Source organism: Necator americanus, chromosome IV, assembly GCF_031761385.1.
Source record: "Necator americanus strain Aroian chromosome IV, whole genome shotgun sequence".
Classification (NCBI taxonomy): Eukaryota; Metazoa; Nematoda; class Chromadorea; order Rhabditida; family Ancylostomatidae; genus Necator; species Necator americanus.
Genome location: NC_087374.1, coordinates 29,968,879 through 29,990,594, shown reverse-complemented (window position 1 = coordinate 29,990,594; position 21,716 = coordinate 29,968,879). Strand labels below are relative to the sequence as shown.

General features: G+C 39.6%; 2 protein-coding genes across 5 annotated transcripts; both read right to left on the bottom strand.

The window, feature by feature from the left end:
• Positions 1-1,155: 1,155 nt before the first annotated feature.
• On the bottom strand, positions 1,156-7,184 carry RB195_003209 (uncharacterized protein; the record flags this gene model as incomplete). Of its 2 annotated transcripts, none has more annotated exons than XM_064200767.1 (12): positions 1,156-1,230; positions 1,330-1,405; positions 1,635-1,735; positions 3,054-3,174; positions 3,237-3,329; positions 3,897-3,975; positions 4,097-4,205; positions 5,127-5,243; positions 5,303-5,443; positions 5,499-5,559; positions 6,009-6,085; positions 7,116-7,184. In XM_064200767.1, the coding sequence occupies 12 exons, from the start codon at positions 7,182-7,184 to the stop codon at positions 1,156-1,158; spliced, it is 1,119 nt and encodes a 372-aa protein (XP_064056648.1). The 2 variants fall into 2 exon arrangements, with proteins under 2 accessions (XP_064056648.1, XP_064056649.1); XM_064200768.1 differs by having other exon boundaries at positions 7,122-7,184.
• Positions 7,185-9,059: 1,875 nt separating this feature from the next.
• On the bottom strand, positions 9,060-19,123 carry RB195_003208 (uncharacterized protein; the record flags this gene model as incomplete). Of its 3 annotated transcripts, XM_064200766.1 has the most annotated exons (18): positions 9,060-9,132; positions 9,312-9,374; positions 9,431-9,594; positions 9,691-9,833; positions 9,892-9,959; positions 10,617-10,719; positions 10,793-10,862; positions 10,943-11,104; positions 11,176-11,355; positions 13,330-13,467; positions 13,542-13,691; positions 14,688-14,954; positions 15,954-16,019; positions 16,076-16,207; positions 16,262-16,358; positions 16,417-16,593; positions 16,654-16,716; positions 19,011-19,123. In XM_064200766.1, the coding sequence occupies 18 exons, from the start codon at positions 19,121-19,123 to the stop codon at positions 9,060-9,062; spliced, it is 2,229 nt and encodes a 742-aa protein (XP_064056646.1). The 3 variants fall into 3 exon arrangements, with proteins under 3 accessions (XP_064056646.1, XP_064056647.1, XP_013305806.2); XM_013450352.2 differs by lacking the exons at positions 9,060-9,132; positions 9,312-9,374; positions 9,431-9,594; ... (5 more) ...; positions 11,176-11,355; positions 19,011-19,123 and adding an exon at positions 18,324-18,442 and having other exon boundaries at positions 13,321-13,467; XM_064200765.1 differs by lacking the exons at positions 10,793-10,862; positions 10,943-11,104; positions 11,176-11,355; ... (7 more) ...; positions 16,654-16,716; positions 19,011-19,123 and having other exon boundaries at positions 10,617-10,693.
• Positions 19,124-21,716: the final 2,593 nt, after the last annotated feature.

Genomic DNA, 21,716 nt, shown 5'->3' with positions numbered 1-21,716 from the left:
TAGGTCAAGTGAGTCATTTATATTCAGCATCAGAGTTCAACCCATGCAATAGCAGATGTCCAACAATCTCTAGGTCTTCTCCTCATGAATTCTCGGGATAGTGAACTGGATTTATGTTTTCTTGTTTTGGCAGCGAGGTTTTGGTGACACTCTATTAGCGGCAGTTCCGGCAAACTCGTCAACATCAAAAGCCAAACAATGTTTCGAAGTTTTTGATGCTGTACATATCTCTTGAAACTCCTCCTCTCTCCTTGTCAATCCTCGATATCGTCCCAAGTACACCATTCAAGTTTTGTGCATTTGATAAAGACTATATTGTCGAAACTTCAAGCCACTTACAGATGGTGTCGCACACGTTTTGCCCGGTAGTATTTCGGTTGTAGAAGTACTACCGGACAATCTGAAACATCAGGTAGTTGTAGACCGTTTCTACGACACCATCTGTAAAACACAAAGATGTGTTACATTTATTTTTATTTTCTCGGAAGCATGTTTACTGGCTTATTGCACTTGAAGCACCGCGCCGCGACTTCAATAAAGTAGACGTAGAGTAATGGTCACCGTAGTTCTTCTTGTGTTATGCAGGATCTTCTGCAGTCCGCATCCCTCTGCGGGATTTCAACGACTGCTTCTCTTGAAGGCAACACTATAGGTACATACGTCATGTATACACAAAAAAAACATTAGAAATTCTTTGCTCCCATCTAGAAAAAGCCCAAGTGACAGATAGATCACAATGCAAATAACAGTCAACAACTACGGATAATCTGTCTTCTACAGGGAAGAAGAAACTTGCACATTGAACGATGGATTATGTCACATGAGAAGTGTTGTGAACCACTGAACCACAGTAGAAACTTTTGGCACACCTCAAATTAACAATCAATAAAACCCTTCACACCTCCTCTACAGCTGACACAAACTTGTGAACAATGTGCAGCTTTTTTGGTAACGGATAGAAACTTCTCAGGTTATATATGTACAATCTAATAATAAATACGAAGTGGGTTACAAACGTGAACATTGCACAGTCAAAAAATGAACTGAACCCATATGTCGCTAGAGATTAGATATAGTGTACGTGAAAGCTAGATGATCAAAAGTGAAATCCTTTCAACAAAGCAAACAGCAGCACAAAGGACTAACACGACCAGATTACACAAGTTCTCTATCCTCTTCCACTTTTGTGCTCATTAACGGCCGACGATCGGATGATTTCATGAGATCCGTCTGGAATTTGATTTCGATACTCAGATCGAAAATCATACTTTGTATTTCTGACACAGCACAGAGCCTAAAAGTGAATCACAAAACACTCATTCAACTGGCCTTCTTATCCATTTCTTGTTTCTTAACATAAGTGTAGGCAGCTGAACCGAATAACACGATGACATTGCTCGCCCACCTAAAATTACTAATATTATAAAAAGTTAATCATACATTATGCAGTGCAAATCCATTTCAAATTGAAATAATGACTTTAAATCGTTTTGAATGAAAACTGCGACAATTACAACAGATAAAACTACTTGTGACGGAAACTTTTTAATGTGAAACTAATTTAAATTGAGTGTTATCAATATTTTAAACAGCAGACTAAGCACCTCTCTTAAAACGACCACAAAGAAACCAACCACATAAAAGTTTTGATTTCTGAAAAATATATGACAGCCATGACCGTTTGAGCAGCAGCTTTAGCCGTTCCCGATATGTTGTGGGTTAAGGCTGAGGTTGCCTAAATATAGGAAGTTGTATTCCACAGAAAATTTACTAAAACCAAAAAAACGTTAGTTATAAGAACTAAAATAATATTTTTTAATATCAATACCACAACACTTTGTTTTGAACATATTTCTATAATAGGTTTGTTTTTGTTCTATTCACTGTTCCTTCAGTAGTCGCACTTGTTTGTTTTAGATAATCTTCAGATCAGAAAAATAGCTCTCAAAGCCTTATATTGATATAAGATACTGGTGGATCTTTCCTGAAGGAATGAGCAGAAGTAAAATGGAAAGTATTTTCTCGCAAGAACATACTGACAGGAAAGCAATTTTAGGAAGTTTGTCTCTAGGTAACCCTGCTCGTAGACATAGAAACGATGTAATATACGGATAGGACAAAAGAATCATTCAATCATTAGATCCCACAAGAGAACTACAAAGAATTTGGAAGTATACTTCAGAAATATGACACTAAATTGTATATAAAGACACGATTTTGCAGAACATTTCAAGAAATGATTTCCCAGCAAAGATCACGAATGAAAATTGGAGAAAGAATGAGTTTATCGTCAAAAGACTATTTAAAAAACAGCATAAGCACAGAATTTCCAAAGTTTTAGAGAGAAAAGACCTTGCACTGAAAAAGACCAATCGATAAATACGGAGTTACAGTCAGGACAAAACCATCTGAAGCTCCGTGAAGTTCCGTTAACGGCTGCACTCGAAGCGGCGCGCATAGATGCTATAGTCGGAGCCGGTGCTCTTTCACTTTTGAACGGTTGGGGAAGGGACCTCGTTCACTTTTAAACAGTTGGCGAAATTACCCCCTTCACTTTTGGGCGGTTGGCGAAGGGACCCTCTTCACTTCAGCTGCATCCCATGAGCTAAACCCCCTTCACCTGGGAAGGGTCCGGCTTCTCCATATCGCACCTACGTCGGTGCGGTGGAGATAAACGCTCTGGAAACGAGGTTTGGCCGTCGCTAGCTCCAGCGGTGAGTGGTGGGGTTAAGAGCCGCACGGTCGCGCGGTTTGGCGCTTCTGCGGTTTTGGTGGTTATTGACTATTCACAACAATGTGCTCAATAACCACCAAAACCGCGCCTCACGTGGCGCTAAACTCTGCGGCAGCCTTACGCAAGTACACAGAGCGTGATTTAGTTTTAATCCAACTACATGAGAGGTGATCATCTGCTAAAATTTAAGGTGAACAAAAAGATGCAGATACTCAAAAATAAACAAATGAAACAGTTGATATAGTATAAACATATTTGATATGTTCGTAAAAACTGCACCCCATATGGAAAAGAAGAGAAAAAAAAACGAAAGCAATACCTGGATCTGCCACCCAGTCACGTATCCCATCATGAAACCAAAAATCCCAGACAATGACATCCACATCCAGAAAGTTACATTGAATAGTCTCGGAAAGAACATTACTTCGCCCAGTTCCCCACTGCAACTCGCTTACTTCAAACAAAATAAGCAAATTCCTTGAGAAGACAGAAATAAACTGACGAAAATAGCATTAGCGGCAGGAAGAGAACCATTGCATTGAGATTATTGTACATAGTCAATCGCCAGATTGAGTCACCAACTATCGGAAGCGTACTAAAAAAAACGCAGCAGAATGAAAAATCTTAGTTGCTTATATAGGTTTCGTCCTAGATGAAACGCATTGAGATAGATACATCTCTGCTTTCACCTGCAGCATTTATGCCCCATCCCTTTACATTATCTGATGAAATGGAATATATTATTTAAAAACAAAATAATAATGATGAAATAGTAATGTAAAGTTAAAGAGAAGGTTGTGAAGAACATATACAAACACAATAATAGCTACCAGCACATCATTAAAAAGAAGAGAAAAGAACGAAATATAGTAAGGTCGCTATCACGGCATCTGCATTTAACTACAAATTCAAATGCATCTGACCAGATGTAAATGGTCGGTGAGAAAGATTTATTACAAGGGAAGTCTCACAGTGGTAACAGAATTCCACAAGAAGTTATCCACACAAGTTCTCTACTCCCAAAATATGTGTCGTGGAAAATGATAGAACAATGAAAAACTGCGCGACCTTCCATGATTTCACTGTTTCATGATTAATTCCCTTTAATATCACTTGCTGAAGACCTTGCTAGGCAAAAGAAAAAGCATTGTTACCAACGTACCTTTGGGTATAGATAGCATTTAGTGCAACGCAAAGTGAAGCTAATACTCCAAACACGACACCAATCACAGAAAGAGAGCCTAGAAACAAGTGGTTCAGTTTAAAAAAAATAACGCCAACGGGAACCCACGAAGAAAGAAAGGCAGTGAAAATTAATAACGGATCAAACCAAGAATTTGGGATTGATTCATCACAACTTACCTGACGCATCTTCTTGATCAACTCCCAGAAGAAACCCAGCAATGATGACAAAACAACAACCTATCGCACGTGCAGAAGTCTTTTGGCCCAGAATCAAATATGTGCATATCTAAATTTTCATCAGAAACTCTACAGAAAGAACACGAAAGAGGATATTCCGGATACAAAAGTAGTGGTACATCTCGAAACCATCTCGGATATTTTCGATAATATTATCCTGAAGAATCAAGGAACACAGCAGTATCCTCATGTGTTCCCCGATTCTTTGAGTGAGATGTTTTCTGTGGGTAAAAGTAAAACCGAGTGAAATGCAACAGAGATTAAGGTACCATTCGCAGCTATCTACTACGACCAAAAGAAGCGAATCGAAAGAACAGTTTTCTCTCGAAAAATATGAGTTTCGGCAGTTTTCTGGCACATGTCACAGACTTCAAATAAAATATTCAGAGAAACGATCCCCGAGATAGAAAGGAGGAGAAAATAGAACGGAAATTCCTAATAAATATTAGGTATCGTAACGGTATGGAACATAACGAGAACCTTAAGTTTCAGGTTATCTTAGGTTAGAGAAGAAGACATCAACTTCTCAGAAGCTCAAAAGAAGTCGATTCTCGTTTGTTTCCGTAATCTTCTAACATTTACAAGAAAAGCACAACATTTCTGACCAACAATGACTCAATCTTGTACTAATGCTAAAGTTGGTGCTAGTAAAGACAATGCCTCTTTTTACCGTTTTTACCAAAATGAAGACAATTCGACAGTGGTAAGCTCTCCTAAAATTTCCAGCTCTTATCTATCGAAAATAAAAGTAAAGAAAACAATAGGAAGTGCATTTCATGTGGCAAAATTGGCCGTATCAGGCGAACTCAAAGATGTTTGTCTATTGACAACTATGAAGACGTGACACTAGCAGGCTAACCTGTCAGAACCGCACAAAATCTGTTCATGAAAAAAAGTGCTAGATGAAACATTTACAGCAGGGAGAACAAAGAAATGCTTGTAAAAAGCAGAAATCTGATAAATGACTCACCACATTGAAGACAGTTGTTAAACATCTTCCGACATAATAGAAAGAGACGCCTACATATTTAAGGCATAGATTATTGAAAGAGATCATGCCAACGAAGACTACGGAGAGAGGTAGCACCTGTAAGCAGAGCCATTATTGTCCTCTTCGCAATAAAATTTGGAAAAAAAAAACTGTACCTCTCGGCTGATCTTCGCATCCAAGGTCATGCGAGGAAAATTAACAATATTAGGAAAAGTTTTCGAAATAAATGATAATGAAAAACATAGCACAACTGTCACTACACATTGATACCATGTCACGAAGAGGGGTGCATTAAGCTAAAGCAACAAACAAAAAAATTAGAGTGAAAAAGAGATGAGAACACAAATTTACCTTTAGGTCATCGCTGCTTAGTAGATATTTGTTAAGAAATACTAGACCGATAGAACAAACCCTGCAAAAGGAAATAAATCTGTATTTTTATTTTATCTCATTTCGCTACTACTACATTCTATCCAAAATCTTTCCGAAAAAAAAAACGCATGGAACCACCTTACATGATCAAGAAAATAAAAAAAAATCATTTATCTCTGTAAACAGTAAGGAGACCTGCTGACGAAAAACAGAAGTCTTTGTTCCTTGCATATTTTCGTCCAGAAGACAGACATAAATATATCTAACAGTTGGAATCTTTTGACAAAAGTTTTTGAAAGTCTGAGATGAAACCACTCCTCAGCATTTTGGTCTCAGACGTCATTAATAATCAAAGCCGATTTGGCAAACTTGCCTCACAATTAGAGTCATGGAAGATTATTGAAGGCTTAACGTGTGGCATTACCAATATACCACTAGAGCATCCGTGATCTACACGTGGCTGAGACCAAAATCACTGGTACAACTCACCAGTATGCAGAGACAGCCGCAACAACTTTCACATAACGCTCATGTCTGGTTAACTCTTTCTCATCCGACATCTTTTCCTGAAAAAGTGTCCAGTCTCGAAAAAGAATAAAATCACATTAATTCTTTAAGGCCATTGATGAGGAATTTCTTTTTAGTGAAGCATTTTTTCATTATCCAATCCATACGAATCCTTCTACCACTTTTAAATGCTAACAATTTTTCCGATGCATATCGCGAGATATATGTAGGTCATAACCGGAACATATACAGGCATTAGTCAGAAGAAATCACTTGATCTGAGGGACTCAACGAAAATATAGTTGGGGCCACTCAAGCGCGGGCATCTGTCTTAAAAGATCTATGACATATTACTAAGAGAAAAAGATGTCTTCCTTTTTCTCTTAGTAACATGTCATAGATATTCTAGGACTAATGCTAACTTCTAGGACTAACTACCGTACATGACATATATCTTCTAGGACTAATGCTTTTAGGCCTCGATTGATCTCGTTATTTAATTCCGGAAAAAAGTACGTTTGAGTGGTCCCCCCACCAACTATACTTTACTCAGGTACTCCACTAAGGAAAGGAACTGCTCATATGTTCTTTTCTCTTCTGAATGCTATCTTTAGAAGTTGAAAAGATCTGAATAGAGCTAGAATCCGCTTAGAAGTTCACTGGACCTTTCCGAAAGAGTAAAATGAAATACCAGTCTGAAGAAAGCTGAAGAAAATACAAACACAGACATTGATTAACAAGCCAAACTATTTCATAGAGAAAACACCACAAACTACGAGAAAAAAATTGAGGTATCCTCTCCTGGGAATTTGGACCTGAGCATCGACAAAGAACACACATCCGGGCAAACCTCCGTAAGATTCTTGTCAATAAAATATGTCATAAATATTCTGAGGACTTGACTAAGGAAATTCCAATGCAACACTGTGATTACTTCGTTTAGTGTCAAAACTCCGATAAGATTCTGTTGCCACGCACGTATCGATGGTGCAATTACTAGCGATGGGGCAGTGTTCGCATCGATTTCGAGTAACGGATACGAGAGATTGTGATCCTTGCCGAAAATTGTTAAGGGAATTTATGAAGTACCTTCACCTCAGGCTGTACCGATGGAGAACGATGAAGATGTGGAGACGATGCTGAGCTTTGTGTGGACATAGAACTGAAAAGCTGCTGCTTTATGAGTCTGCGGATAGCAAACGGAGTTTCAATGGGGGCTGAGTCGAATGGTTGCTATGGTCTAAACGAGATGGGCTAACTGAAGCACTTCTAAAGAGAATTATGGAGAAGATGGCCGCAACCCTGTGATGAGTGAGACGCACGCGTTTGTAAATGCGTGGCAAGCGTGCTTTGTGAATGACCTTTATGAAAAAAAAAGCGTCTTTCATCAAATACGTGTAGGACGTTCCTGCAATGCATCGGTGTTAATTAATATTTTATGAGTCTTCGTTCCAAGCAATTGGAACGTTTAACAGAACAGGACAAAGCATATTAGAAACCATGAATGAATACAGCGCACTCGATAGTAAATCCTTTGTTGTTCTCGGACTGGTTATTGCATGTTTTCCAGAGCGCCTGTACACATTCAGAAAAACTAAATGGAACATTCATATATTCACAAAAAAAATCGTTGCAAGTGGAAATGATTGATCAGGTGTTCGTATTGAGTCGGCAGAACCAACATACCACTCTGAAAAAAAACTCAAACCATTATTTGATTCTAGTTCACAGGCTTTTCAGAGAAGTCTCGCTTCCTAATGCGCTCGTGCAGCAAAGGTTTTCGTCAAAAATTTTCTTTGGTGTTCTGCAACATTTTTACTTTGTATTCGAGCAAAGCACTGAGTAGTTTGCACAGAAATTTGTTGTTTTCAGTTTTCTGTCTGGTTAAACAGCAACGACAAGAGAGTTACTATCCGTAATAATCAATGTCCGATGTGATACAGCAAGGGACTGCGAACCGTGAAAACGTGCTAGAGGAACGCTTGCTGCATCACAGTCGTCTGACGCAATACAAGTACCAAGTCAAGTATTTCCTCATTCCCCCACCGCTTTCTTCTTAGAACGGCTTTCTTTTGAGGAAAACAGAACTTGTTGCTCCTGATAACAATTGAACTTGTCCGGAAGATAGCCCGTGCTCTACTGAAAGACAAGTCGTAACATTACCGCTTTAGTTTTGTTGATGGTGCACCTAGTAAAGTTCTGATGGATCTGGAGTAAAAAAAAACCACAGATCTATCTGCACGACTGCTTGCTTGAGCTTCGGAAATAAGATAAGCAGGTGCACAATTATGTAATTGAATTTAAACAGAAACCTCGCTGAATCTCTGATAAATTGATAGATTAAGACAAGGTTTAGTATAGATTTATTAAACGTAGACATAGTTTTTTTTATAATCAAGTTCAAGTGATGACCTAATTAAATCGATGTTCCTGTCTAAACTCGAATTAAAAATGGAGACGTGGATCTTGCAGTTTTATAGTGCTTCTTCTCAGCACTCGCATACGTAGCACACAACATTTCAACCAAAAACGTGTTTTGCAGAAAGAAAAAAACTGCTTTTTAGATATTTGTCTTCGTAGTTCCTTCCGGATTCATATCATTGATGAAAAAAAAACTTAGGAAAAACAAGAAATTTAACATATTGACAATACACCACAGCCATTAAAACATGGAAAATCTCTTGAAATAAAGAAATACTTTGAAAATGGAATGAACATTGAGGAAATTACCACCCTTTTTGCAATGGCAAGTGAGCCGCTGAATTATTAAGAACATAGTAAGCCGGCGAAATCAGCTTATTCTCATAAAATGATGCGAAAAAGAAAAACTCAGACAAAATACTTCAAGCAGTCAATAACAATAAAAAGATAAATGCATACTAGCAATCCATGATAAGGCAAATCCAGTGATTTTCAAAAAGAAGACCATAAACAGAAGTAAAATTCCTCCTAGAAGAATTTATCATTCACATCCCATGGGAAGCATGATTCAGCTTCGTTAATATTGACTCACAGAGAATTACTTCCAACGACTTAAAATTGTTGGACACGACGCCGTCGCTCATTAACAGGAGCCTTTGTTCGGTCGATGGTTTCGTCGAAAAAACTGAAAAAGGATTATAAGTTGATGGTCGACCTGTTTTTCAGAAAAAGAAACACATTTTTAAGCCAATGCCTTGTCCAGCAACACTGGTTCTGCAATTATGTGACAGTAACTGAAACATCTCGCTATCTTGTCAGAGCAAGATTACGTGATATCCTAGAGTAGTAGAGGGATCTACATACCGTGCCAGTGCCATACTCGCTGTAGACCCTGGTGGAATTGGTCGAAGACAATTAATATTCATTCTGTAATGGTATGATGCAACACAGCCGACGAATGAAGAAGGAACGAGTAGAAATACCTATCGTACGCAGAAGGACCTCTGTGGGGGGCTAAGTCCAGTTTACAGCCTACGGTCAATATCGGAACGTGACAAGATTCAATGTCTGCTAGCAAAGATCGCGAGGTTGATGATCCAAGTGGACGGGGTTTTCCGTCTATCAGGGACAGCCACTGAGAAAGATTCTAAAAAAATGGCCTAGTATAATTAGCTTAAAATTCAACATGATAGCTAAATTTTGCTTTAAACGGGGACATAAATCAGTATCGCTGTTTACAAACCTCTTCACTCTTCTTATTGCTCAAGTCGTGCACCAAGATTACTCCAGCTGCACCGTCCAAGAAAACAGCGGAAGCTGCCCGATGTGCTCCTGAGCCTCCAATATCCCACAGTTCCATAAGTTCAGATCGCTGCTCAGAAGTACCTAGAAATAATACCAATTACCACAGAAAAGTTGATATTTGATGAACCTTTTCACAAACCTGCCTTGTACTCGTGCCACACCATTGAAATTGAAGCCCCTATGGTACTTGGAGAGTCGCTGCTTGGACTAAATTTAAAATAGTTATGCACTAGGAAATAGAAGGAGATGAAGAGGAAGCGAGGGTGATAGTATTAACAGCTGCACGCTGCAAGTCACTGTGGACGGGACTTATTGAACTGCAAGGACATTTTTCGAAAATGATTGCAATTGAGTCCACTTAACTACTACCCACTCAACAAAGTACAAACTTTAAGCATTTGGGTTCTTAACACTAAATCCTGTGAGTAATTAAGGGACCATACCGCTAAAAAATGTCAAAAGTTATAGTCGGGTCAAAACGACCTGGACCTTGGTGCAGTTGCGTAAGCGGCTGTGCAAGAAGCGGCACGGTGAGGCAAACGGTTCGAAACAAAGTGGGACCATCGCCAGCTTCACTCGAATTACAGCGATGAGTGATTCCAGCCAGATTTTTCGCTACATCCCAACCGCTACGCTCCACCGCGGGAAAGGGCAAACGAAGCTGCAGTGAGGTTCAAATTCTAATTCACTCTGATTTATGCGAGTTACAAAAACTGTCTTAGTGCCTAAAAAAGGCGTGCAGAACGAGCCTACTGATATAAGTCTACCTTTGAACCAAGAAAACCTCTTTCTTCCTCTTCTCACGATCCTGGTTTTCATTCTTCAACTAAGTGTGATTGTTTTTTAAATAACAGTTCTACCCACTTTCCGCAAACAGCGTTCACAAATGAAGTTTTTCCAACGCCACTTTCTCCAACTACAACTATCTTCGTGGACGACATCTCAGGACTGCTGTAAAAATGTGCACCTAAAAAGATAAAATCGGGATTCAAATGAACTATATAGCTGAGAAACAAACCAGGTTTAGGATTGTTGTCCACGTTTCACGACTTCTAGGCAGAGTGAGCAAGATCCACACTCAAAAACACCACTATCGACTATCTTTTGGACCTGAACTGCTCGAAGTTTCAAAGAGAACACAGAGTTGTTAATAAAATGAAAAATACGACAATTCTGAAATCTATTCAAACCTCTTCAGCGGAAATTTCGTAATAATCTCCGCAGCGGCACGCCTCTACTACAGATTCGCTCTCGTCGTGTGGAATTTCTATTTTTTCAGCTACTGTGCCTTTGTTTTTTCGATAAAGTTGCTCACGGAGCCAGTAGTCGTACTCCCGTCTCTTCGTTTGGTCCTAAAGCAAATCAAACTACACAATTGCACTTACGACAATGAAAAAATGAAAAAGAAACAAGTCTAACGCGCCTTCAAAATGCTCCAGATATGGGTAGCTAACGTAAGAGTATCAGAACTCCCCTCAGTTTCGGCACCTTTATCAGGGTGGATGCGCCGAAGATAATCGAAGTAGGCACGTTTTATTTCTTCAGCACTTGCGCTTGGGCTGACTTGTAGAATATCGTAAAAACTAAGCATGTCCCATTCTGTCTGAAATAGACTCGTATATACTCAACAGATGCTTCTATTTTTGCATAGTCTTCACCGAATTTATTCAAGCAATACACCATCGATTGTGATAGGACAGAGAGGAGAGGGAGTATATGTCGAACAAAAAAAAACCGGCTTGTACTGCGGCAACATTGAGCGCCTTTCCTATTGACCACATTTGGCTGTGAGTGAGTATGCACCAGAATACGGCGACTACAACAGTTACAGTGGAAAAGTACGGGATCAACGAAAATTCGCACTACGACCGGGGCAAAAAATAAGAAGTCGGACTGAGTGGGACTTCACAAGGCAAGCGGAGGAAATTAAAAGAAGTCGATCACAGAACATGAGTTTAAGACACAATCGAAGTTACCACGGATCTGAGGAATTAAAAGGGGGAAATCAACAAATTCTTCTCTATTCTGCTATAGGCAGTTGTGAACCTATTATCTGAATCCAGTGTAAGGACAGAGTATCAAATTGAAGTGGTACGGAAACCCTTTCGAAAACGTGGAGTTCGGATCATAAATTGCGGAAACGAGCGTGGGTCCGCTCATTTTGCCCTAAAGGCATCACCCCACGAATCTGAGGTGGTGCAGATTTCAAGTGGAGTATTCTTATACGGGAGAGTAGATTATGGAGGGATGGGTGACTCCGTCCATTTCTTGCTAATTGGCGCAAAAAAAAAATGGCCCGGAAGATGCGGCGTGTGCACACAGCTGGCGCGCTCCAGTCGCACTCATTGTAGAAAATAGCGCGCCGGAACGCTCGAAGCTGTATCTTCCGCCCCGTTTTTTACGGCAACTAGGAAGAAATGGACGGAATACCTCCCTCTCCATAATCTACTATGCCGTATACGAATACTCCACCTGAAATCTGTACCACCTCAGATTCGTGGAGTGATGCCTCTAATCATTGAAAAAAACGCCATAAAAGAAAGGGTTCTTTCCTACAAAATCGGTTGGAACGGGCCATGTCCACGAGCGAGCTGTCGAACATGAATGAGGCCTGCTCACCAGCCTGTTCAAGTAAAACCAATGAATAGGCTGCTGAGGGAACCGAAGCGTGTACAAGGGTGCGCGTTCCAACGTATCTCGTAGGAGCGAAAGCGGTTTCCACAAAGTTCTTTTTTTAAATGAATGAGCAGATCAGTTCGTTTCCGTAATCTAGACTCCGAACTCCACGTTTCTTTGCGGTTTCCGTACGACGTTAATTTCGTAACACGCTGACTTTAAAATCACGGCACAACGTAGTTGTTAGCGCAGAATACCTTTAACCTTGCTGTAATTGAAGGTGCTAGTTTTCCGGTTGAAAATAAAAGACGGCAACTACATACACTCATCTCACAAGATTCAAGCACGATTCTTCATCAAGCATTTCCAAGTTTTCAACCTCTCCTCCTTCTTGCAACCTAAGTGGCAAATTTTGTACTTAAACTCAGCATTCATCCAATACTCTATAGCATCAAACGTTTCAAGTCTGATTGATCATATCTTTTCTACAATGTTACTGCTTGAATGCTACCTAATAAATGTAACAAACAAACGACAAAACCTCTCACCCAACTGGATTTTGCATTAGCTTGCATCCGCTGGACACTATATATACGATAGTAAACAAACTCCCTTTCCCGGCTAGTAGAAAATCCAATTTACAGAGGTTTCAAAAAGGATTTTAAGTTCCATTAGGAAATCATGTGACATTAAGACACTGTTCGAATGAAGCCAGACACTTACTGTAAGTTTATTGCCGGAGATAACGAAACAGTGACAAAACTTTATAAAGCGAAACTCTGCATCGTATATGAAAGGTAATAAAATATAGAGATCTGATCAAGTGCACATCTTCTATTTACAACGAATCACTACAAGTATAGATCACTGTATGATATACAGTCACAAATGTTAAACCCTATTCACCGTAGTTCGAATGAAAACATAGACTTTCGTCTACACAGACTAGAAGCTAGTCTACCATGTCTAGACTACATAGCGGCACTGCTGGTTTTAATGGGTATCGATCGTGCTCTTCTCTGCGAGGATGTACAACAGGACGTTCATTCGTATTCTCTTCCGTTAAACGCTCCCGGTGAAGTACTATCTTATAACTGACCTGAAAATTGAAGAAACAATAAAAAAACATAAGCAATTAATTGCAATAAATGTGGAACTAGGTATTTCACTCACATTTGCATATTGCTTCAAACAAGGACAAGCGTCAAGTAGAGCTGTACAGAATGGTTGACGGAGACCAAACCACCACACATTTCCTCCTCCGTGAACGCACGACATTAGCACAAGACAAATGAGAGAGACAAGAAGGGGAGCAAAAACAGCCTAGAAAGAATAAAAATACGACAGTGGATGCGCATCAAACAACAGTAGACAATCTTTCAAAAACGCATATCAAAGGTCTTCAAACAACGGAACGCACTGTTAATCAAATAAAAAAAATAAAAAGTAAATAATGGATACTTGGAAATACCCTAAGTCCCTAGGTACAATCGAAAGTTGGGACTGCAGTTTGAATAACAAAAAGACATATTCACCTATTTGAGGTCAAATCAGTGAGTTGTAGCATATCAGCCGCTATGCTACACAAAACTGCTTCGATAGCAGCCGCTTACGCGACTGCACCGAGCTGAAAGTCGTAATGGGCCAATTACACCTGCCAAAATTTCCAGAATCGGTTTCAAGTTCTCACAAAAACGATGAAGCGGTGTGCAAATGAAAAAACAGCATATTTTGGTACTTTCTTTGAATTACAATGACATTTCTTACATCAGGTCATCAGACGACTCTAAGATATTTTTGATAGAAGCTTAAGTGTTAAACACTCAATCACAACACTACAAATACCCATACAGTAGAGTCAAAATGACATGAAGCACGGTGCAGCTGCGTAAGCGGTTGCACTCGAAGCGGCGAGGTGGAGATAGCGGTTGGAATCGAGGTGGGACCATCGAGAATTATTTCAGCAGTGAACGGTGGTAGGAGAGATCCTCACTCGATCCTAACTGCTACTCTTCACCGCACCACTTCGAGCGCAACCGCCTACGGTTATTTACGCAATTGCACCATGATCTATTTCGTTCTGAGCCGAATATACATTTTAGAAAGTTTGCTCTCGTTAATGTATTCAAAGTATACTTCATATTTGAGTGAACTAATTCGAATAGAATCAATCTAGATCTTTGTGCCATGGCTACACTGCAATTACAAAATCAGTGTGGTTACGAGGACACAGTTAAGACGAAAATATAACTAGCGACTTGGAAAGTGGCAGCAAGTTTCCCTGCCCCATCGAAAAAAGAAAATGTGAGTAAAACGTACCGTGAATGGCATATCAGCAGCAGGATCATTGTCGCCCCATTCCAATGCATCTAGTTTCCCTGTTAGGAGAACCATGCAGATTAAAGCAGGTACTACGAGACAAGCATGAAATAGAGCTGATGTAACATGTTGACGACGATGTGATGGAACAAGATGACGAGAACGTGCTAGTACGATAGAAAGCACGAGAGCGTACAAAACACCCACAGCGGATAAAGAAAGCACGACCCAGAGAGGTATGAACACTACGGCCCACGACCAATCCACCTAAACATAAAACTGTGCGTTTTTGGTAAGACAAGAAGAAAGGTTTATCAAAGGTTTTCATTGAAGTTCAACGTAACTACTGCCGTGTATGTAGGTTCACCTAAAGCCCGCTTACTCGCTACAGTTATATTTGTGGAGCTACTTCGGAGTATAATTGTGAGTCTCTGCACAGTGACAAATATATATATATATATATATATATATATATATATATATATATATAACGTGATTAGCATTCACCACCATCATAATGGTTCCGAGGTTTTTTTTTCTTTAGAAGAGACTGTATGAGTTTAGTTATAGGTGGGATTAATGATCAAATTATTTCTTCATTAAAAATAGCTGACCCTCTGCGTTTATGTTCGATTCCTTTTATATTGTATTCGAATGGAAAGAATGAACAATTGCATAATTACTAACTTTTTTAGAGACGCCGACTAAGAGAACCCTTGATAGTGTTCTTCAGCCGAAGGTTAGGAATCGGATAAGCTGTTTTTAATAGATGATCACACTATGAATCCAGGCTTAGATGAATACCAAAAAAGTGGAACTCTCAGCTATTCAGATTTCGAGGCAAGCAGCGAAATCTCACTATAATTGCAAATGACTACTAGAAAAAAAAGAAACTGTTATTCGCTCTCGTCTCGTGGTAGAAATAATTTCAAAAGAAGCAGAATAAAAAGAGCTCTTGAAGTGGGGATTTGTTTCATAAGATGAAACCTGAGAATGTTACAGAAAGATAGCAACTACATTTGGTACCATTCAACCGATGAACTCAGACACAAAAAGGTCGGAAAAAAGATTTTGTTGCATTACTGCACATTAAATGTACTGAACGTTATGCACAAAGATGACTGGGAATTTCAGGATGCTGCCTGCGCTTCCTCTATGCATGGTGTGCAGTGCAATGCGTAGTGATGCGACAGTGAAGAAACAGGACAAGTTCATAGTTAGGTCGCTTTCGCGATCTAGGTTTGAAGACGAATCTAGGAAACTTACCAAATCATCCAATTTAAAAGCAAGAAAGAAGAGCTGCACTATGTTGATTGCAAAGAACAACTCAAACTGAAAAATTCTATGATGAATAAATGGAATAATTGTAGATAGGAATCACAGTTTACCTCAAAAGATTTGTCTCGCCGCATTGCCCATACTACAAGACCAATTGATGCAATAGATAAAGCAAAAAGAGGAGAAAACACAACTATCCAATGAAGTTCGAAGAATTCTCGAAAGACCGCAGACAATTCCAGCTGAAACGCTAAAGCTCCCAAAACAACAAAAAACCTTTTAGAAGAAAAAAGCACCTTGCAATAAGTCATAAGAGCAAACAGAAAGAGAAATGAATGTTCCACTGTTGTTAACTGCATGGCCGTGAAGTCAACGCGTAGCGTAATGTCATTTCTGCAATCATTACTAGGTCATATCAACAATTTCCATGTTTGGACAAAAATGAACTCACTGTGAAGGAGGACGTGAGAGAAAGGATATGACTCCGACAACAGCTCCAGCAAAAATTAGGAAATTATAGATCCAGATAGGAAGGAATACTATCGCATATCCGACTCCAATTTTGTTATCCAATTTTAGAGAAAGTAAAAGGACGAAAAATAGCAGACAAAGATATGTTACAAATTTACTGAAAGAAAGAAACTTCTGAGAAAAGGAAGAAAAACTAATGTTAATGAAAAACACCCACCAAGCATTGAAACCTCGGAAGAGAAAGCCGAGACTCACTTCAAACATATTTATTGCTGACTCTCTGAAAGGAATAAACATCAGAGTAATACTTTATGCATTACAGTGCAGCCGAGTCGAAGAATTGAAAACTCAAACAAATTTTTCAAAAGAAGGAAAATGTTTGTGTTGAAAAGGTTGTAAAATCGGAGAATTAGGAGTTTAGAATAAGAAAAGCAGGTAAACGAATATTGTGGGAATAAGTGCTGTATTCTTTAACAGCAAAAAAATCGCAAGGACCAAAAATCGGTAGAAGTTCTGTTAGTCTTCATGTGTTCAAACCCATTAACAACCAAATATATAAAGATATTGTTGAAGAATTCCCAAAGGAAGCATGTGGTAGAGTCGGATCAAAGTGAACGGAGCAAAGCTCAGTGCAGTGCGTAACCGCTTGCGCTCGAAGAGGTGCAGTTGAGATCAAGGTGGGATCGTCGGTGTCTTTACTGGAGCTGCACCGCTTTGCGTTGCTAGTGATGGTCCCATCTCAATCCCAACCGCTACTCTTCTCCACCGCTTATGCAAAGGCACCGAGTTTCAGCTCGTTTTGACCTGACTATAATCCCTTGCGATGCTAAAACGCATTCGACTTCGAATTAGAACCGCAGAGGATAACGAGCTCATGCGCAGTTTACGTAATGGCTAAGGAGTTTAGGAGTAGAGAGGATATGAGCAGGCTGTTTTATTATCTCTAAGACAAAGCAGGGATCATTTTATCGGAGAAACAGAGAGAAAGGTAGGGTTTAATTTGCTGCCAACTTTAAAATTTAAAAGTCTGTATATAAAAATGTACCAATCCAAATTCACGCGAAATTTCTGTAACATTCAAGAAGGACTTTTCTTATATGATACTTCTTTTTAAATATGATGTCAGTGATGAAATATGTAGAACAGAGCAACTTTTGATATTTATTATTTGCCAAGGAATAAAAGAAAGATTTCAGCAACTTTTTTTTAATGAGCTCAATTCCAGCATTATCTTGGGAAATGAAATGGGAATCAATTAAAATGGCTGTATGTCACTTTTTACTACGTGGTTGTCTTCTATAGAGTTTTTTTAAACATAAAGCTATTGGGTTTATCGGAATTTCAGTTCCAGAACCCCTCCAAAAAATTTCGAATTAGCCTTCATACAAATAGTTGTAAAGCTACAAATAGAGATGAGATTCTGGTAAGGTTCGCAGTATTCAACAAGTTATATGATCGCGTAAATTTACAGACCTACACAGGTTGACGCTATACGGTGCCGTAGTCACAGGAAATCTGACCCTGAATGAACTGGTCACGTTTATCTTAGTGATTTATGGGAAAGATTGTAACCTTAAGGTGTATCAAATCAAGTGTAATGTCTTGGAATGCAGTTACACATCTTGATGGACAACTCAGCGTTGCTTCTAGGAACCTACTCTGTAGATTCAATAAGAACTGCATTTTCAGCAATTTTTGACCAAAGACAGCTTCTAAAAAAAGGCTTTAAAGAGCCATAGCTGTTTTACACAAACAAGAAATTCGAAATAAATGCAAAATGAAAGATGATAGTAACGACAGAAAGTACTTATAAAAGGAAAACCCACTTGTTCAGTTATCTATCGTCCGAACTGAAGAAACATTACAGTGTTCCGGTACAGAACCCACTTCACAGTACACTCCTGACCATGAGCGAATGGAACAAACAGTTGACCTTGCCAAAGGACAGGTGTGGAAGAAAAGATCGCAGTTGTGACAAAATTAGTATTGGAGCGCAGAATCGACATTAGAGCGTAGAATCGTTCCCGGATAGAATCATTGTGAGTTCTAACGGAATGAACAAACTCGCGAAATCTCTTCCTTATCGATGTATGTACTGCTGCAAACGCTGCAGAATTCTTTGAATTTGATGGTTAGTCGATGCTAGGAGGTTAGCACTTATGTTTGACGTCTTGCATGTTGAATATATATAGCCTTTTATAGGATTGCTTAAGCAGTAGCCAAGATTGCTATTAATCTCTTTTTATCAACAGCTAATTTTCGGTATTATCCGCATTATTAGAGAATGTGGAAAGATCAGAACCATAAGTGATTTCTGCTCTCAAGTACACCTTCGCCTAAACTTCAGCTTCCACGTTCAAACTGTTCGCAGAATTAAAGGCAGCATACTACGGTATTTACGTTGAGAGCTCTCCACAAAAAGATGGGGTTCGAGTTGTATAGAAGAAGTATGGACGCGATGTGTGCGCTCTCATACGTAACGCGTTGTTTGGTGCCTCGTAGGAGAATTCGATCGCGGAAGCAATTCTCCATGCTGTTTCCACAGACAGGGGGAATTGAGTGATTGCGGCATACTCATGATCTGCACCTCCAACCGTATTCTTTCGTGCAGGGACCCCAACATCATCAATTTCGTGGCATACTGTCTTCACAGAACAAAGATCGACTGGGAGGTTTGCATCATGCATCTTTCTCTATTTGGATAGAAGTATGACATATGCGACAAGTTGTGCTACCACAATGGAAAAACTAATGAATAAAGAATTTTTGACAATTCAAAGCCGTTAAGAGAGATGAAATTTGTGTAGACCATAATTAATCTGCTAATGATAAGATGCTCCTGAAAGAGAGAAAGTTGTTCCTGATCCAACACCATAGTGATATACTAACACTCAGAGCAACTCTTCTACCACCTAAGCTTTACAAATTTTTGATGTTTACCAGAAATTCGCTACGATATGATCGTTCCTAGGGATATTTTATCGCATCATTTGCGAATGGAGTCAACTGTAGCACACATAAGACAAAAGTACGGCATCAAAAGGACACATTAAGGAGAATTGTGGCTAGTAAAAGGATAAAGAACAAAGTCACTGGCGTATTAATCCACTTGGGACGCGCCAACGCATTTTACTGTAGTTTGTAATCGTTGTTGTTTTGGAACGCGTGTTGCCCCACCCATACAGTGACCTGCGTGGGCAGCCGATGATCAAGTCAGCGTTTTTGTCCTTCCAGACAGGTCTGGTACCAATTTATCAACCCTGCAAGGTTGGTGCTTGGTTGGGATTAGGGCGGTTTCGAACCATCGACTGTGTGGCTACAATGGACCTCCAAGCGACTGCATCACACATAAAAAAACAAAATCGAGACTGTTTGTCAATTATTTTCAGTCGAGAATGTAAACTGTCATGATGAAGTTTCAAATATTCAATGTTTTGGGGATGGTCCCTATCATCGACCCCGATGATGTATAAGGGGCGTGGTATAAAGGACCGTTCGCGGTCATGGTTATGCTAGGTAATTACGACTTGTACGGTCAAAGAGTGCGGCAGACTACGCTCTGCCCACCTTTTCATCCAATTCTATTGCTGACAATTGTTCTACTCACCTGTACTCACATAATAAAGATAGTTAACGTAATGCATATATGTAGTTTCCTCTTGGAATGTAATCATTCCGAATCACTACAAACGCTCCAAAATGATGAGCACATGATTTTGATACTTCTCCGTGATTTATTTCTAATCAAAATGATTTTTTTTCCAAATTTCTATGATAGCTTTCAATCAATCTATGCGTATTCTAACGTAATCTTCGGAACATTTGGAAATATATACACTATGAACGAAACCATTCGCTTCGAATTTATCTCCAAATTCAACTTTATTTTCAAACGATGGTAAATTTCGTCGGTCTCTCACTATCAGATTCTCTTTGTCCTTCCGCTAGTTTCATCCTTACAGTAGCGTTTTTTTTTTCAGAAAGGTAAGAGGCAGTATATCTCGAAAAGGATGTGTAGTAGGGTCGAAACGACATGAAACACGGTGCGGAAAGCCGTTGGAATCGAGGTGGGACCATCGCGAACTGCATCGAAGAATGGTGCTAGCAAGGGTCTTCCATCGATCCTAACCGTCACGCTCCACCGCACTGCTTCGAGCGCAAGTGCACCATGTTTCATGACGTCTTGATCTTACCAAAGTTAGGAAACCTGTGAGAAAATATAGAGTCCAAGGTGTAGATTATGATTATGAATGTGGCCTCGCTCAATTCCCTCTAACCGTCCTTAGAAATGCTGTGGGAACTCCCTACGAGGTACCTAAGAACGCGCACCCTTCAACACGCTTCGGTCCCCTCAGCACCGTATTCATCAAATTAACTTTAATAGGGTGTTCACAAAACTTCGTTGATTCCCGATCGCTCGTTCGTGGACGCGGCGCGTGCAAGAGGGTAGGTGTTTTCACGTACTTCGTAGGAACAAACGAAGTTTTCCACGTCAGTTTTCAGGACTGTTACGGTGAATTGAGCGGGGTCACGCTCATACTTGCAATTTACACCACTAGCTCTATATTTTCGAACAGTTCCTCAACTGCATTGATTATGTGATACATTTTAAATAGAGTCCTGCAACACAGCTTCGGGTAAATGTCGATAGATTTTGACGTGTGTATTAGCTCACGTAGGAGAAAAAGAAAAAAAAACCATAGTAAGCTTGTTTTTCCACCTTGTTACTTTCATGTGCCTAAATCATAAGCGGATAAGCATTCGTATGGTAGTGGATGCATCATTCAGGAACAGATGATGGAAAAATTCGTAGCGGGATGTTATTTCGATAGACCGAAGCCTATACTGTGAAAATATCTCATCCATTTTAGCTAACGCACTGATTCATGTGAATTATCTGATCTTTGTGCTTACTAGGGTATATTTCAGGTGTCCCTAACGATCCCTACTACGTATCAGAATTTTCAATTATCATAATTGATGCCGTGTACCACCCATATCGCTCAAATGTACGAAGATCACGCTTTCGATGTTATTTGAAGAGCATGGCATTTTCATTTACTTGCCGAGCCACACTTTCGGGTTTCTTACGGGTCCGGGAAACCAAAGTGAATCTCTCTTAATAACTTCTTTTCATTTCTGTATTGTTTGCAGTTAAAGGAATCACTCCACGAGTATGGGGTGGCACGGATTTCCGGTGGAGTATTCGTATACGGGATCGTAGATTATTGCGAGAAGGAAGATTCCGTTCATTTCTTCCTAATTACCGTAGAAAATGGC